Source organism: Vulpes vulpes, chromosome 3 (genome assembly GCF_048418805.1).
Source record: "Vulpes vulpes isolate BD-2025 chromosome 3, VulVul3, whole genome shotgun sequence".
In the NCBI taxonomy this organism is placed as follows: domain Eukaryota; kingdom Metazoa; phylum Chordata; class Mammalia; order Carnivora; family Canidae; genus Vulpes; species Vulpes vulpes.
The window spans coordinates 62,280,876-62,298,804 of record NC_132782.1 but is presented as its reverse complement, the minus strand read 5'-3'; the positions used below and the strand labels follow the sequence as shown (position 1 = coordinate 62,298,804).

General features: G+C 59.3%; 1 protein-coding gene across 1 annotated transcript in view; it reads left to right on the top strand.

Moving 5' to 3' along the window:
* Window positions 1-4,152: 4,152 nt before the first annotated feature.
* Window positions 4,153-17,929, top strand: part of LOC112935449 (palmitoyltransferase ZDHHC11-like) — a 45,007-nt gene continuing 31,230 nt past the window's right edge. Inside the window, exons 1-6 of the mRNA XM_026019174.2 lie at window positions 4,153-4,275; window positions 5,739-5,951; window positions 10,369-10,544; window positions 10,918-11,019; window positions 13,548-13,672; window positions 15,957-16,112. Of these exons, the coding sequence (XP_025874959.1) occupies window positions 5,739-5,951; window positions 10,369-10,544; window positions 10,918-11,019; window positions 13,548-13,672; window positions 15,957-16,112 (772 nt within the window). The 5' untranslated portion in view covers window positions 4,153-4,275. The remainder of the gene's footprint in view (window positions 4,276-5,738; window positions 5,952-10,368; window positions 10,545-10,917; window positions 11,020-13,547; window positions 13,673-15,956; window positions 16,113-17,929) is intronic.

Genomic DNA, 17,929 nt, shown 5'->3' with positions numbered 1-17,929 from the left:
GTTGCCGGTGTCCACTCGTGACGCTCACCATCTCCCCTCCCTCTGTGTCTAGCCCATGTCTCTCCTGCAACAATATCCAACTTGACCACCCTGCACATTTGCTTGTGTTCCTTTTTTGAAAACAAAGTTGAGGGCTCTGTTACATCCCAGGGCAAGTCAGTCCTGGAAGAGAGAGAGTGCGTGACTGAGGCAGTGGGCGGCGCCATGCGCCCCAGCCCCCGAGCGCCCCTGGGTGCACAGGGCCCCTCACAGACATGAGGTAAAGGGAGCACAAGCGAGGTGTCAGGAAGCAGCTGTGGCAGAGTGCCAGTGAAGGAACGAGCCGCTGGAGGGTGAACCACGGTCAGCTGCCAGCCTGCCACCACAAGGTCAGGAGGGTGCGGGTCTGCGGGTGGGCTCTGCCTTCCCCAGGGCTCCGAAGGTGAGGTTCTGGGCAGGGTTTGGCCCTGGGTTCAGAGGCTGGAGTTGCCTTGCTGAGCCCTTTCCTCTCCCTGGCCCCCAGCTGGGGTTCACGACCGTGCCTCTGGGACATGGCCCTGGTGTATGTTTTTGTGAGACCTACTAAGACAGTAGGAGGCCACAGAGCCCCATCCCCCATGAAGGGACCGGCCCCCCCACCCCGAGGGCCTTATCACATGTGCCTGCGCTGTAGATGGGCAGATCAGGAACCTGGGGATTCCTGCTGTCTGGGCATGGTCCCTGGGGAGCCACAGGCTGCTACTCAGAAGGCCACATGCCCCACAAGAGGGAAGACCGGGATAGGAGGGCCCACTGAGCCATCTTTTTATTTCAGTAAAATTCACGTGACCTTAAATTAACCACTGACCGCTTTAAAATATGCAATTGAGCATCATCTGGTACATTGACAATGTTGTGCAATCACTACTATTGAATTCTGGAATATTTCCATCACCCCAAAAAGAAACCCCATCCCCATTAGCGGCCGCTCTCATCCCCTCCTGGAGCCCCTGGCAACTGCTCCACTTTTGGCATCCATGAATTTTCCTGTTCTGAGCATCTCCTCTTAGTGGAATCTGCGCTACATGGCCTTTTGTGCCTGGCTTCCTTTCCTCAGCACAGTGTTTTCAACGTTCTTTCATGTAGGGTATGTCAGCATGGGCCCAGGGATGCCCTGTCCTTGCCACGGACCCTGCCAGGGCTCAGGCTGTTGCTGGCGGTGTCACAGCCATGAAGGGGGAATCTGGGGCTTGGGTTGCCTCCCTGGGCCCTCTGCTTGAGGAGCCTAGCAGGCTCCTGGTCAGTGCCTTCCACTCCTCGGCAGCCTCCTTTAGGGTTTGCTGAGGTGCAGGGCACCGGGTCTAGAGGTCACAGGCCCCAGGAAAACCCTTGGGGAGGGCCTGGCAGCCTGCACACAGGTGTATCTGGAGAAGCATGTTCCATGTAAGAGGCAGAGATGTTGGTCATCTTAATTTACTGGAAAGCACTTTTAGGCCCTGTACAGATTGCACTTTCCAGCAGCTGGAGCGATCCATCACTGCAGATAGGAGCGGTAGCCTTGCTGCTGACACTTGCATGCTCTGCCAGAGACAGGCCTTCCAGAAATGAGTGTGCATGGAATGACCACACTTGAGGGTGCCCTGCCCTCATGTCCAGTTCCCAGCAACCAGTTCAGTTACTCCTGACACCTCCCACCGTCCACAGCCCCTCCTATGCTGTTGGCCGGATGCTCGGGGTTCGGAGACCCAGGTGTCTGGTGGTGCATTGGCCTGGCCTGGGAGCAGTATGGATAGTGGTGGCCGGCAGGCCCAGCTGCATGGGTCTCTGCCTCCTCCCTTGCAGGGACCTGGTGGTCTGCCCGTGGCCAGGTGCTGGTGTGCAGGGCCCACAGGAGGCGGCCACTCTCCCTACTGCCAGCAGCCCCCTCACCCCCTAGGCCCCTCTCATCTCGGGCCCTGTCTTCTGCCCATCATGGTCACACAAGGTGGCCAGGATCAGTGTCCCTCTCATCCGCATGCGTATTCTGCTCCTTGAGATTGCTTGGGACATGTTGGGCCAGAGGGACACAAGTGTAAAGATGCAGAAGCCCGAGTGAACACAGACTGGGTGGAGGGGGACTGACCCAGCCCAGAAGTAGGCCTCAGCACCAGCCGTGTGGCCCAGCTCCCTGCCCAGAGAAGTACCCAGGCACCCCAGCAGGGCTCTCATGGCCGCCCTGGCCCTGCCCACTGGCTTCTCTTCCATCTTGGGCCTGGCCCTGCTGTCTGGTGAGAAGCAAAAACCCCAACCACCATGGGTGCCGGGCAGGAGGGCCACACACTGCCTGTGGGAAGCGGCTCCGCACTCCTGGCTTGGGTGGCTTCCCCCAGGAAATGTGTGATGCTGGGCTCTATAGAGCCTCTGCTGTCCCCCACCAGGGAAGGGTCAGAGAAGGCCGTGTGGGGCGTCCTTGGACCCAAATGGGCACTGGAAATGTCCTGTTCTTGATGATTGAGACCCTGAGGAAAGAGGCAGGGGAGGAGACATCTGTGCTGAGCCATCGTCGGGAAGGACCACTTCCCGGCACATGGTGTCCATGTGCCCTTCGCACCCCCCCCCCCATGTTGGCCCTTCTGTGGCTCCTGAGGGGGCAGACTGGGAACAGTGGTGTCCGATCCGACCTGGACAGAGCATGTGAGTTTGGGCCCCTAGAGAAGACTTAGCCACCAGGTCAGACGTCACAAGGAGCCTTGGGATCAAGGCCCCTGCCACTGAAAGAAGAGGTGGCAAGAGCCTTCTGCTGGTTCACTGAGGGGCTGCCGTGAGAGGTGCTGTAGTCAGAACTTGGGACCAAGTAGAAGAACTCCCACCTGCGGGTGCTGCCTGCCAGCACGCCCTGTCGGGGGCCCCTGTGCCGTCTCTGCACCCTGCCCCTCCCCCAGCAGGTAGCGGGGGCTCCGGGGAGGGGGGCAGCCCTGGCTTTATGAGGCACCTCCCCGGGTTCCATTGCTCCCATGGCAACCAGGCGTCCTCAGCTGGGTCTGGGCCAAGCGAGAGGCCCGTGCTCTTCTGTCCAGCCTGGACCGCTGATCGGGGGCTCACAGAGTAGGTTCTGGCTCCCGGGGGGTGGGGGGGTAGGTGCCTCGAGCTTCTGTTCTGACTGGGGAACTTGCAGGTGTAAGCTCTGCACGTCCCAGGTGGGATAGAGAGCAAAGCAACCACTGAGAAGCTGGCAGGACCTGTGTTAGGTGATGAGTCCAGAAGGTCACATCTGCACAGGTTGTAGTGTCATAAATACGTAGGCAGGGTGCCCAGGATGCCCTGTGCTGGGGAGCACGGTGTGACAGGGTGTGTACCTGGGGATGGGGACACAGGAGATGTAGGAAGAGCAGTTTCAGCCTCCTGGCCCCATCTGCAGTGGGGGGACCAGCACAGTGGCACCTACACGAAGCTCCTACAAGTTGGCCTTGCTCATGTTGGGGACGTGGAGGTGACAGTGGCCTTGTGGGAGCATCGCACACCAGGACACAGGCTAGAACCCTTAGGGAGGACAAAACACAAATGTTAGGAACCAAACGGGTTAAAATGGGCCCCAGGCCTAGCAGGGCTCATTTCCCAAGCTCACTACCAGGTCTACCCAGTGGGGTGTCATGCTCCCCCCTTCCCACGGGCGGGGTACAGACTAGCAGTTTCAGCATTTACAGGAGTAGATTTGGCGGGTGTCAGGGAGGTTGTCCAGAGACAGTGACACCACAACAGGCGCAAGATCAAGAGATGGCTGTTCGCAGGGATGGGGCACACGGTTCCAGGCCAAGGAAATAGGCTGAGAAAGAGGAGGAAGAGAAATGGGTCCAGAAACCCTGTGTGTCTGTGGTGTGCATTTGTGGTGCATGTGTTGTGTGTTTGGGATGTTTCTGTGGTTTACATACAGTGTGTTGTGTGTGTGGTGTGCATGTGATGCGTGTGTGGTGTATGCATGTTCAGGGAGGGTGGTGTCCTCTCGGGTGTCTTGTCTGCACGTGGAGCCCACGTTAACTGTGCCCTTCGCACCCCAGGAGACAGGATGTCCCACATTTGTTGCGAGCCTAGGGTTCATTTGCAAGTTTTGAACTGGTGTGATCCCCATGAGCTAAGGATCAGAGCAGAGGAGATGCTCTGCCCCTTTTGCACACACGTCAGACGAGTTGAGGAGAACGTGTGTTTTTTCGTGCACAGAGGTGTGTGTGAGCGAAGTGCCCGCCATGGGAGGGGACCCTTGCCCGCCAGAGCCCACGCAGCTGCGAAGCCCTGGGGACTGACTACCGCCACGCCTGCCCCGCCTGCTCCTGGGAATCGAGGGTGAGTGTGCGCCTCCTGTGGCGCTCCAACCGTGGGCCCGGCTTCTATCTAGGTGTGACCCCTGCAACCCTGGGCTGCACTTGCCCCTGTGCATTTCCCTCGGTGTCTCCCGAGGTCTCGGGGCCTCCTCCAGGTCTGATGTGGGAGCTTCCCAGAGCCCTTGGAGGAGCAGGGACTTGGTGTCCCTCCAGACCTCATGCTTGGCCACTGCACACTCGTGACACTTGGGCAGGGTCTGTTGAGGTTCAAACCGCTCTCAGAACCTGAAGAATCACTCTTTTAAATTTTACACATTGCAATACCAGTTGCAGCTTTGGAGCTTCCACACTCGGTCATGGTGACATTTCCATCCTGGGGAGCCCTTAGGACAGGGTGCCACTGCGGGCAGCAGGTTTGCTCCTTCTGCAGGATGAGTGGTGTCTCTACCTCTGTTCTCATGTTACTTAGAATTTCTTCTGTCAGTGCCATGGCGTTGCCTTCCTGTCCCAAGGTCTGCACGTGCCCTTGAGCAAACCATCACGGGGTTTGGTCCTTGGCTGTGTTCTTTCTGTTGATTGGCGCTTCTGTCTGAATGTTGCAGTTACTCAGGAATCGCACTGTCATGCAGGGTACTACCCCACTGCCCAGTGCTCTGGCCTCGCTGGGGATGGGCTGCCATCCAGTGGGATGGCCACCATGGGCCCCTGAGGGTCCCACTGACCAGCGAAGCCCCACCTGGCCCCACAGCCCAGGAACGAGGCGGCCGCCCATGGACAGCAGCCACCCTCTGCCCTCCTGTGGCAAAGTCTCAGGGCTCTACCTGTGGTGGCTGTGCTGTGTCGCTCACCCATCCTGACAGCCTGCTGCCTGGCCAGACGTGGCCACAGCTCCCTCCCAGCCCCTGGGCTCAACCCCAGTGACCCCAGAGCACCTGAGGCCCCAGAAGCCCCACGGTCCTCAGATCTTCGTCCTGTGGCAGGAATAGTATGACTCTCTGGGGATGTGGTATCTTGTTCTGTCCTTAAGGGAAACTTACAGGAAGATTCTCTGAGGATTTCAGGCAGGTGAAAGCATCACATGGTCACACCAACAAGGGTCTGCTTTTCCTGCAGACTCATTGTCGGTTTCCCCAGGGATGAGGGCTTCATTCTGATGTGAGTCTTCCTCCTGCACATGATGGGGTTCCTGATGCATCAGTGCACATTTGTAAACAAAGCCCACACTCATCTCTGGAGGTGGTCGCGGCCAGGCCGGCACTGGAGTCCTGGCGCGTACCCTCCTGGGTCCTGGGCCCTGTGGGCCTCACACCCTCCAGAGTGTTAGCACCAGTGCTTTGCTGCTGTGGCCTGGGCAAATTGCGGGATTCCCCAGGGACCCTGGAGGGCTCCACCCACCATATTCCTCAGGATGTGGGCAGCCCTGGGGTCCCCTTGCCACACAGGCCACGGGAAGCATCCATGCACACCTGTCTGCACCCCTTGCAGATGGATTTGTGCAGCAGGAGCTGGAGATGGGTCGTCCCAGAAGCCGGGGGCAAGCAGGCCACACCCCCCCAGCTGTCCCGAGTGAATGGCTGGTCGAGGCCCCTGCACTCCTTCCAGGTGGTGGCCTGGGCCACATTCCTCATCTTGGCTGTTGCCAACTTTGGCATCTTCATTCCCTTCCTGCCACATAACTGGAAGTACGTTGCCTATGGTGTATCCTTTACCTGCTGTCCCAGGGAGGCTCCCAAGGGGCCCTCCCCAAGCTGGCTCGGGGTCAGGCCATGCCTGCTGGTTCCCCTTGCTACTCTGTCCTCACTGCTCTGTCCTCGGCTCTGAGTCATCCCCAGGTGCATCACCCTGCCCTCTGATCCCACTCCCCCTGTTCACGCCAGACAGCCACCATGGCCACAGCGCCTGATGCCCACATCTGTTCCCTGTGTGGCTCACTGGCTCTGAGTCCTGACTAAAAGCATAGGCATGTCTGCCGCTTGGCCACCCTTGGTTTGGGGAGAGCACTCTCGGTGGCCAGGGGCGGAGGGGCCCCGGGGTGGGGCCAAGGACAGGAAGGAATCACATGGCCAGGGCATCCATGCAGGCACACATGGGCACAGTCCCACAGCAGCCATGCCTGTGTTCACACACACAGGTACTTCCTCGCATCCGAACAGCCCATCTGGCTCAGAGAGTGAAGGGTTTGGTCTCAGGGTCCACTCACATGTCCATAGTGGGCTGGGTCCAACTGGTTGGGTGGGGGAGCCATGCCAGGGGCCGAAGGGGTGTTTTTATAACACTGATTATAATGGTGGCCCGCCTTCAGCTGTTCATCATTGTGCTTTCCTGTTTGGTCCCTCTGGTAATACAGGAGCCTATGGTGGGTGGTGACAGACCTGGCAGAGAGAAAGCCTGCCAACTGCTGGGACTCACAACACAGGCCACGGTGCAGGATGCATGGAGGTGCTGTGCTCCGCCCCCAGCCGCCCAGGTGTCGCCCACCATGCCCCTCTTCACGCCTTACAGTGTGGGTGGCGGATCTCAGTTCCACCAGCGCGCCCGTGTCTGGGGGCCACAGCTGCGGACCCCACCAGTGCACCTAGGCATCTGCCATGGCCTGACGGGCGTGCCCACTGCCTCCCCTGTGCCCAGTGGCCCCTGACCTGGTGGTCCCCCTGCAGGGCCCTCAGAGTGCCTGGTCCCCAGGAGCAGAGCAGGGGAACATGGGTCCTGTGTGCCCCGGGCCCAGCAGCCCCTCCTGCCATCTGGTGGTCTGATGGGGTGTGAGGCAGGGCCCAACGCAATTGTGCTTTCACTGCTGACAGGATGGGTGGGAATACCCATCTTAAAGGCAGCCTATCTTAAAATTTCTCCAGTGGTCCTCAAAACATGGGATTCCGCCTGGCCAGAATCCAGTCACAGTTCACCCCTTGCGTGTGGTGTTGGGTCTCCCACTCTGGCCCAGCGCTGTGTCCACGGGTGCCCTGGTCTGTGCACCACCCCCATAGCGGGGCCAGCCTGCAGGTAGGCCTTCCCATTGGAGCCCCCTCTGGCTGGGGCTTGTTGTGGGGGGAGTCTCTGTTTGCCACTCCTCCTGTGTGCTCAGCTCACATAGAGGCTGTGCATAGGGCAAGGTGGCAGCCGCTGGAGCAGAGCAGTGGAAGCCAGCAGGTGCGGGTGAGCTCCCTGTATTCTAATGTGTGCCCCTGACTGGGGTCTGCTCACGTGCTGGGTTACAAGCCCTCATCCTCATGGTCCCTCGACTGACCAGAGCTCAGCCTGTTTGGGGGTGTTTCTGAGCTGCCCTGTGTATTTTGTTCAGGGGGCACGCTGGCACTCACCTGCTCTGGGGCCCAGAGGTCGATTCCAGCTGGCTTCACGGACGTCCAGGACTCAGGCTGCCCTGGGACAGCAGGCGGCTCTTGGGTCTGGGGACTTCCCTCAGGCCTCACTGCCGCCTGGGCCCTGCACTCTGGCCACCGGGGGGCGCCAGTGTCCTTCCACGCCTGCAGGGACCGCTGGGCCCCACGGAGGAGGGCACCTCAGGAAGACATTGCTCAGGAGGCGGGTCCATGGGTTCCTGGCTGACCCTCAGAGTCTGAGCCTCCCCCGCCATCCTGCAACGGGAAGCAGGCTGACCCCCAGCCCATAGCGTCCACTGTGCAGAGGGACCAGTGTCTGATGTGACGGGACTTAGTCCGAGGGACTGTGGCTGTGGCCAGGGTGCAAAAGCCCCTGTTGCACTGCTATGACAGTGCTGGCGACATCTCTCTGGCTCTGATTCCAGGGGCTGGGGTGAGGCAGATGTGGGGGGGGGGGGGGCTCTGGGGGCGCCTCACCTCTTCCTGCTGAAGAACCGGAAGGACGGGAGGGTGTGTGTCCTGGGCTGGCGGGTGTCCTGGGCTGGCGCCATTGCCTGTTTACCAAACACAGATTGTTGCTAGGGGACCAGGCCTCTGCTAACTGAGAGCCAGACCTCCTACCCTGTTGCTTTCCCTCTTTGTCGTTCATGGGAACCTGAGATCCTCTTGAGATAAATGAGAGCGGGAATTTGGTGTGGTACCCACTCCGTGACACTGGGGGCTCAGCCCCTGCTCATTGATGTCCATCAACGTCCGCAGTGTGTGGCTGAGTGAATGGTCTTCTGGTCCACATTTCTGTGGGTGACCTGGGCTGTGAGGGCCCCCCTGAACCTGCCTGAGCGCTGGCTGGGCGGCATTATGTCAGACAAACTGCTGGGCTGTGTTCTTGCTTGGGCGGCTTCATGCCCCTGGGTGCCTCTTCATTCCTGGGGGATGGGGGACCCATCCCAGGGGCCGCCTGGCCAGGACACCTGAAGCATGGGGAGATCTGGGGAAATTGGCCACAGGCAGCTCCATGTGCCTGGCCCATCAGGCTCAGGTCACATGCCTTAGGTACCTGCACATCGAGGGTTGGAGCGCCAGCCATGCTGTCCCCACAGTCTCCTCGGTGGTCTCCTATGAGCCAAGTGTAGCCGTGGGGGTAGAGGGCTTCAACCACACATCCAGGCCCAGCCTTACCTGCTGCCCACCTGTGCTCCTTCTCATGTTTCCTCCCATGCTCCCTCCCGGGCTCCCTGTTGTGCTCCTGCCCAGGCTCCCTCTCATGCACCCTCCCGTGCTCCCTCCCAGGCTCCCTCCCGTGCTACTTCCCAGGCTCCCTCCCCAGCTCCTCCCAGCCTCCCTCCGATGCTCCTGGCTGCGCTCCCTCCTGGGTCCCTCCTGACCTCCCTCTTGTGCTCTCTCATGCTCCCTCCTGTGCTCCCTCCTGGTCACCCGCCCATCCAGTTCTGATGCAGGCAGAGAAAGGGGCTGCCCTGGGGCTGGGGCGTGGTTTCACTTCCTGCTGCATCTTATTGCCCTGGACCTGCTGCTCAGGATGTGCTCCTATTGCCCCGGTAACCACACAAACAGCACCATGCGTCTGGCCAGCGCCTCAGGCTTTGGGGAGCAGGTGCAGGGGGACTGGCCTGCCAGTGTTGCGTTGTTGTCTCCTGCTGTGGTAGTGAAGCCTACCCTGGCCCTGACCACCCGCCTGCTGCCCCATACCCTGCATGGAGCAGGGTCTTGATGTCACTGCACCTTCTCTATGGCCCGAGGGATCTGGTCAGTCCCTTCCCCCTGCAGGTCTCCTGAGGTGTGGCTCAGCTCATCTGCCCCTGGCCTGGGTGCCAGCCTTCCCGTCTGACTGTCTTGGCCCTCAGCTCATTCTTGCCTGCCCTCTGTACAGCCAGGTCTCCCCAGCAGGGCTGGCTCCCCAGCCTCCGAGCCCACATCCTAGGTCTGCACTGTACCTGGAGGTGAGAGGACGAGGGACCATAATCAGCTCTGGCCAGAAACAGCCTCTCCCTCAGGCTTTTGGCGCATCATGGACATTTCTTACGAGGAGCTCATGGAGGGAGGGGCACGCCTGCCAACTCCAGGCCAGGCCAAGGCTGAGTGTTGTTGCGAAGTGCGCAGCAGACCCCGGATCACAACAGTGACAGAGCCGAGAGGGACCCCAAGGGGGGCTTCCCACAGCCCCTGCTCAGGAACCCCACCCCATAAAACCACTGCAGAGTCCTGAGCACCCGGGCCGCTCATTTCCCCACCACACCCTGGAGCCCTCCAGGGAAGCGGGGCAGGGCTGACAGGGAGGCGGCCTCCACCTCCTCTGTTTGGTTTCCATGGGGACGGCATGTTGGTCCTGAGGTGGAGGAGGAGGAGAGGGTGCAATCCCTGGGCCTGGTTTTACCCTGGGTGCTACAGAGGGAGTGGGTGCTGGAAAGCCGGAGGGGCCAGGGGCAGGGAGACATGAGGGCAGATGGAGGCAGACCGGGTGCCTCACACGACGCCCTCCCTCCCCTTCACTTCTTGATGATATGCCTGCCTCCTACCCCACATGTGCTGTGGGAGCCTCTGGAAGAGCCCCGACACCACCTTCAGCACCCGGCATGGCACACACCCCTCACTGCACTCTTGGGCTGTCAGCAGGCACCTCCACAGCCCCCTTCCAATGGGAGAGCCTGTCTCCTGTGTGGGGCTCCCTTGGTGCCAGGCACACAGCTCCCATGGCACTGACTGGCGGCCGCCTTGAGTGGGCACCTTCGCTGTGTTGTTCCTTGACACTCCCTCCTCAGGTGACCGGTGGGCTCTTCTTTCTCCACTTCCTGGTCCACTTGATTACAGTTTCCATTGACCCAGCTGAAGCTAACGTCCGTCTCAAGAACTACTCTGAGCCTATGCCAACCTTTGACCAGTCCAAACACACACATGTGATCCAGAACCAGTACTGCCACCTGTGTGAGCTCACCCTGTGAGTGCCCTGGGTGTGGAGGCAGGTGGCATTGGGGGGGGGGGGAGCTGATCCCTCTGTGGCCTGCCACCCTGGGGGACCACGCAGGGGTGGGGCCGCCCAGGGCCACCCTGTGTCCAGGCAGCTGACCAGCGCCACTGTCCTCAGACACAGAGGGCTCCTCCCCGGTCTAGCCACCCCCATCAGACCTCTACCCGGGCTGGTCGAGGCCCTGGGGTCTCCACCCAGTGGGCAGCCTGGGAGGGAGGCCACAGCTCAGGGTGGATCTGAGGCCTGGCACCATGTGGATGCCCCAGGTGGGCAGGGCTCTGACCCAGCTTCCTCCTGCAGGTGCTGCCACAGACCCCCTCCTGATCTGAATTCTTCCTTTCAGGAGCGAGAAAGCCAAACACTGTAGCGCCTGCAACAAGTGCATCTCTGGCTTTGACCACCACTGCAAATGGCTGAACAACTGTGTGGGCAGCAGGAATTACTGGTGAGGGGCTGGGGGGCTGATGGGGGTCTTGGGGAGTGGGTGGGGGGGAGATCCAGGTGTGGGGGAAGGGTGAAGAGGTGGGGGACCTCCTGGGTGAGGGTGGGGGCCCCAGACAGTTGGGGGGTCACGTCCTATCTCCAGCACGGTGGTGTTTCATGTCCCTCTGTTCTCCTGTGGCTCTGAAACCTGTGACGTTGGCAGGGGCATGGACCCAGCTGCCTGGTCATTGACCCGCTGGCCTGGGCCCAGCCTCCTCCTTCCAGTGAGGCCATCCAAGAGTATGTGGACTGAGGCTGCTGTAGGACGAGTGTCCAGGCCCGGATGGGCTCAGATGTAGGGCCCATGAGCATCACTAGGACCCCATGTGCTGGAGCCTGGGCTCTGAGTGGCCATGAAAGGCTGCAGCCCCCCAGCTCACACTGGCCTTCGCTGACTATACGTGCCATCCTGCAGCTGATGTGCCGAGGGAAGACCATGTCAGGAGGGAGCCACTTGTTCAGGCCTGGGGAGCACTGCTTCTTTGAGCAGAAGGAAATACAGAGCTCTCATAGTTAGAAAAACCCAATCAGCATCAGGTGACAGGGGCTGCCTGGAAGTCCCCATCCTGCTTCCTCCCTAGGAAGAGGAGCCCAGAGCCAGCCAGTGTGGGGTGGCTCTCCTCTCCCCCTGGACGCACCTCCTTCAGGCCTTGCTGCCATGCGCTGGTCACCTTGAGGTCCAGTCAGCCGTTACGGGTGTGCAGCCCTGCCACTGATGAGGACTGAGTGGACTGGGTCCCATGGCACACAGGTTGAGCTCAGAGGTCCTGACAGTGGGCCCTAGGCCCAGCAGTCAGAGGGAGCTCCCAGCGGGGACGAGAAGACCCTGGACCATGGAGGAGCCCCGGAGCCCGCCTGGCATCTGCTGGGCAGGGTCGGCAGGAAGGAACAGGTGCCTGACATACAGCATAGGGTGTACTCAGAGTGAGCACAGGGCCACCGTCCCTGCACATCTGCCCAGATTCCTGTCCCTGCAATCATCCAGCAGAGAAAGCAAGAGGGAGTGACTGCATTTACAAGACAATTCGTCAAAAAAAAGTGATCAAAGCATAGCAAGCCCTGAGAGAAGCCAGGTCTTCACAGAGAAAGTGCTAGATGAGGTGCTGAGGTGCCACAGACACAGGGGTCAGAGAGGGAGGCAATGTTTCATGTCCTGAATGTTGGCTGGACAGGCCTTGGTGCCCTGCCTATTGGAAGGGCCTGTCAGGGCCTTGCCCTGACATCAGGACAGGACAGCTGAGGGGCTTCCAATGCCTACAGGGGCTCTCTGGAAACCAAAGCCAGGTACAGGACCAGGCTTGAGGACACAGGGCACTGGGCCTGTGCAGGACCATGCAGGAGACATACCTGGGGAACCAGGGATAGCCCTCAAGACAGCTACTCCCTGGGACCCTAGGGCCCCACTCCACAGCCACCTGACCCTGCAGGAACATGTACATTTTAGCTCTCCACCTAAAGACATATGTAAAGAACCCTCAAGAAGTTCTGGAAAGGGGATGCCTGGGTGGTTCAGCAGTTAAGCGTGTCTGCTTTTGGCTCAGGGCCTGATCCTGGAGACCCGGGATCGAGTCCCACATCGGGCTCCCTGCATGGGGCCTGCTTCTACCTCTGCCTGCGTCTCTGCCTCTCTCTCTCTGTCTCTCATGAATAAATAAATAAAATCTTTTTAAAAAAAGTTCTGTAAAAGATAATGGAATCTGCTAAATTTCAGATGAAGAGACAATACTGGGATTGAAAATGTTAAAGGAGTAGTTCCCTTCCCTGTCCCAAGAGCAGAAAGCCCAGGGGAAGACGTTGCAGTGGGAGTATATTCCAAGAACTGCTACCCACAGCTTATTTTCTGGATGGATCAGTTATTCTCTGGGTCTCTGAGTACATGCAGGGCGGGCAGGACTGATTCTGGTCCAATGTCAAAGCACAGGACGTCATCGTGCACAGCAGCGTGCGCAGCCCCAGGGAGGGTGTGTGGAGATGGCCACCTGTGAGCTGCACAGGGCCAGGCCCCTGATAGAGCACACCCCTGGCCTCCCCAACCTAACCCGGCTTCTGTGCCCTGATGGAAGGCCAGCACCAGGAGCCCCAACCATGTGTCCACACCCAATTCTATTCAGTGGCAGCGGTCACGACCACAACCCAAGGCTAAGAGCCACAAGGGCTCATTTTCCACAGTTCTGTGACCGGGTGGGAGCCCCAGGTGAGTGGTAGCTGGGATGTGGGTGACTGTGCACCCTACTTGGCCCAGAGTGTCTGTGTCCCTACCTGTGGCCCAGGGTGGCTCCTCCTCACCAGCTAGCTGGTGGGGGTCAAGGGGGAACACGTCTGGAAGCCATGAGATACAGAAACCACTGGTGCCATCAGGGCAGCCTCAAACCAGCAGCGGTCCCTGGAGAACTCAAAAGGGGCTCCCAGGATAGGAGATGGGAAGAAGGCTGGGTCTTGGGTCCAGGTCGCCAGGCCCTGAGCCTGGCTCTGCGTCTGCCTCTCCTGCAGGTACTTCTTCTGCTCCGTGGCCTCCGCCTTGGCCGGTGTGGTCTGCCTGACAGCCATCCTGCTCTATATCTTCATCCAGTTCTTCATCAACCCGGCAGAGCTCCGCACGCACCCCTACTACAAAAGTACGCACTGGCTTCTCTGTGGCGTTGCTTCCCCTCGGGTCACTAGCAAGCAGTAGCCTGTCCCTCCGGCTGCCTTTGGGGTAAAAGCCTTCCTTCTGGGGAGCATCAGCCTGGCCTGCCCCCAGCTAGGTGAGCAGTGGGGCTGGCCGGTGGGCAGCAGGCTCCCAGGCACCAGGAGGAGGGGTTCAGGGCCTGTGGGCACCAGTTGCTGAGGCCATGCTCCCAGGTAGCGCCAGGCACTGGAGGGGGCCCCTCACCCAGTCATCCTGGAGTTAGCCTTGGTGGGGTGGGAGGACAGGGCTGCTTGGGGACAGCTTCTGGGTGATGTGTGGCTGCGGGCCTCTGCTGAGTGGGTCCAGGACCTGGCCTTGAGAGCAGACGTGGGATTGGATGTGGCCTCAGAGGTATGTCCTGATCTCACCGCCAGACCTTATTTGGGAAAGGGTCTTTAAAGACGTGATTAGGGATCCTGAAATGATCATAGATTACCAGGGAGTGTGTGTGAGGGTGTTGGATCCATTGAGAACATCCCTATAAGAGACCTGAGGGACACAGCCACAAGCCCAGGGGTGCCTGGGCTTTTAGGCTCCATGTCTGTTTAAACCACCCAGACTGTGGTCATTGGCCAGAGCAGCCCAGACACTGATGCTGGGAGGACCTCAAGTGGAGTACCTTTTGTGTCTGTCCTGAGTGTTCAGGGACCACAGCCCTTGGGGTGCAGAGCAACGCTGCCTGTCTCAGCCCAGGCCTCTCTCCAGAGCACGTCATCATGGCCCAGCACAAAGAGCAGGAGAATGGAGGCACTTGTGGCCCACCTCAGAACATTCCAGGGACTGCCACCCCGCCCGGGCTCCAACATCTCAGCAAGGCCCTGTGTCAGGCTCCAGAGCAGGTCTGGACAGTGCCCTGCTCCCAGGAAAGTGAGCCGCCAGCAGCTACAGGGCCAGTGAGAGGATGCGGTGGTGGGACTGAGCCCCCGCGTCTCCCTTTTCTGTCTAACCAGAGCCCAGCTGCACCGCCCTTCTTCCTGGGGGGTGTGATGTCTGTGCACCTTTACCACTGGCCCACACAGCACCTGGCATGGAGGAGCCCTCGTGGCACAGACTGTCTGACCTGCATCTGCTCCAGAACACATCCTGGTTTTTTCTGTGGTAAAAGGGATCAGTGGGGGTCTCAGCGAGACCAGGCCCCACTCAGCAGAAGAGCCGCCCATGCTTTGCACACAGCCAGCTGGAAGCCTCCACCTGCGATGCTCCCTGACAGTCTCTACACGTAGCCTGAGCCAGGGGGGCTAGCTGTGCCGGCAGCCTCCAGAACAGTCAAGGGTGGGCGTAGCCCTTCCCATTACATGGCCTCCCAGGGTCCTTACACACTCCAAATGTGGCTTGCAGCTGTGAGTGGGGACCTCAGCACATTCAAGTGCCCGCGCTGCACCTCTGCACATTTCTTCATGGCCTCCACACTGATGGGTAGCGCGGGGTCACAGGGCATGGTGACTGCCTGGAGCCCACTAGCCTCTGTGGCCACAGCAGGTACAGAGAGGCCAAGTGACCCTGGCTTCTCTCTGGGACTTGCTGGCCCTACAGCCATAGTGGGACCAGCTACACATGAATACCTGATGACTGAGGTGATCTCCTGGGTTTGCTGTTTCAGAAGATTCCACAGGGCTGCTTAACCACCAGTTCCCTGGGACACTTTGCTGTCATTGGTGGGAATTCATCAAAACAGCACCAGCTAAGGGGACAGTATGGGGTTGACCCCACAGTCCAGCCAGCCCCCCACCCCCATGGTGTTGCAGCCCCTGAGGCCAGCAGCCACCTTTTGGGGCGCTACGTAAGGGACTGGAGTCAAGCACCTTCTAGAGTGAAATGAGGGCATTTGAGCCGGAATTCCATCTCATGGGCCTGCCTGCAGATTCCTCAGTTTGGAAGTATCAGCAGCCTTTGGCACACAGAGGACCGTGTTCTGGAGATGCCCCGAGGCGCTGGCTACAGCTCTGTAGTTCTCTGTGAGAGTGGCTGGTTGAGAATGGGGAAGGGCTAGGGCCAGGCAGCGGGCCAGGCTCTGGGTCCTGGACACTTAGTTATCCTCTTCCAGACCCATAAGTGGGATTGTTGGGGGTGGGTGTGGCTGCACTTAGGTAAGGTAAGGCACATCCCGGGGCAAGGAAAAGGGGCTCCCTTGGGCTGGTTTCCTTCTCACACTGCTGAGCCATGTCCTGAGGGGAGGTGCAGCCGCCGTGCCCCCGGTGATGGACAAGTGGGTGTCTGCCCTGCCTCCACAGAGATCTCCAACAAGAACACCTGGCTGCTGTTCCTCCCACTTTTCCCTGTAAAGACGAAGATCCCGGTGGTCCTCGGCATCGGGGTGCTAGTGCTGCTGTTAGATGTCATCAGCCTCCTACTGCTTGGGCACCTGCTTATCTTTCACCTCTACCTAAGTATGTGTCTGAGCCCCTACTCCAGTCAGGCCCCCATGCATTCGCTTGTGTCCCAAGTCAGAAGACCGCTCAGCTGGCCCCTGCCAGAAACAGGCACAAGACAAATCACAAGGCGGGAAGAGACACCCCTTGAGGGGCAGCAGGGCTCGTTCTGTTCTGAAACATCTGAAACACAAGAAGGATTTTAGGATTTTAAGAGTGAGTTTGAATGTTCAGAAATGAAGGAGCAGAATCTGAGGCAGGAACAGGGCACCTTGAGAAAAGATCAGGGGATTTAGGGAGGCACTAAATCCAAACAATGAAAAAAGTAAAGCAGTGATGGGTATCTGCCGACCAAACTCACCACAGGGAGCCTGGCGGTTTTCTGGTGTCCGCACAGCATCGTGTGCCGCAGGCTCTGCCTGGGCACAGGGAGGGCAGGGTTCTCCCCATGAAGCCCTTCCTTGAACGTACGTGACTCTGTGGGAGAAGGTGGCACCAGTGGGCCCTCCCAGCTGATAGTGTCCTCATCCTCAGCAGAGCCAGACAGGACCAGCCTTGTGTAGCTCAGTTGTGGAAGTGATGCCCCATCACCTTTTCTGCAAGCTGCTGGGGTCAGCCTGCTCTCCAGGGGAGGGGACTCCACTAATGCCCTGAGGTGGGGGAACTGCTGGGGGACACATCAGAAACTCCCAGCAGTTGGATGTTCCATTTCCAAGCTTGGGAAAAGGATATCCAGATGGGTCTGCAGCATGTGAGCAGGAGTGGGAGCGTTGGTGAGGGAAAGATCTTCCGGGAAGACACAGAGATGTGGGAGTGCCAGCAGCAGGGGTGGGGAAAGCCATCTTCACAAGTGGGAGCGAAAGCATCCTGAAGGACAGTGGCCCCCAGCTCCTGTAACGCTGGAGGGAACATGGTGGACACTTAGTGTACCCTGTGCTCTGGCTTCACTTCCTCAGCTGCATTTCCTCTTGTTACTCTCAGATGAAATTCAAGACAAGTGTGAGCTCTGGGAGACAGTGTGTGCTGACCATCTGATGGTGATGGTAGCTGTGCAAATCCATGCAAAAGAAGGAGTGTTTCCACTAGCATGTAACCAAGTGCAAATTTATACCCTGAGACACAGGTTCTGAGGGGGTGTGAGGAGCCAGGTGGCGTTAACTGAGAAAGAGAAGCCAAAGCAAACAAAAACAAAAGCACTTGTACAAAGCACCCAGGAAGGGGATGGGCTCCGTTCCACAGGAGCTCTCTCCACCTGGGGAGCAGCCACTGAGGGCTCCACGGGGGTGTGTGGAGCGGTCCGTCCTCCGTCTGCTCCTCGAGCTGCAAATAGGCTTTGGTGGGTGGCCTTTCTCACTTTCCAGAAATAATAAGCAGCCATCTGTCTTCATGTCTGTTGGTTTTAGGGAAAGAGAAATGGGAAGTTAGGCACCTCCACTGAAGCACATGGCTGCAACAGGCACAGAACCCATTTTGTGAATAGTGCTGTCTACCAGTAAACCTAGGCCTCAGATGTTCTTCCAGCGGCCCGGGGTGTTCCTGCCATGATGCTGGAGCTAGTGTCCCAGCCCAGCAGAGCTGGGCACAGCCCTCAGCATTGCTCCATATTGACTCTGCAGGCCTGGGAGGCAGGCAGGACAGCTGCTCGCAGGGTTGGGATCCAGCAGGCCCGGGGGTGTGAGGAGCTGCTGTCTGCTGCCCACAGGCCAGAGGGGCTCTGGACTGGCCATCCAACAGTCCCCCCAGTGCTCCAGCTTAGGAGGCAGCTCCCAGCACCCTAGATGGGGGAGCCCTGGATGGCTGGGTTGTGGCACATGGGCCACTCTGCCTACTTGCAT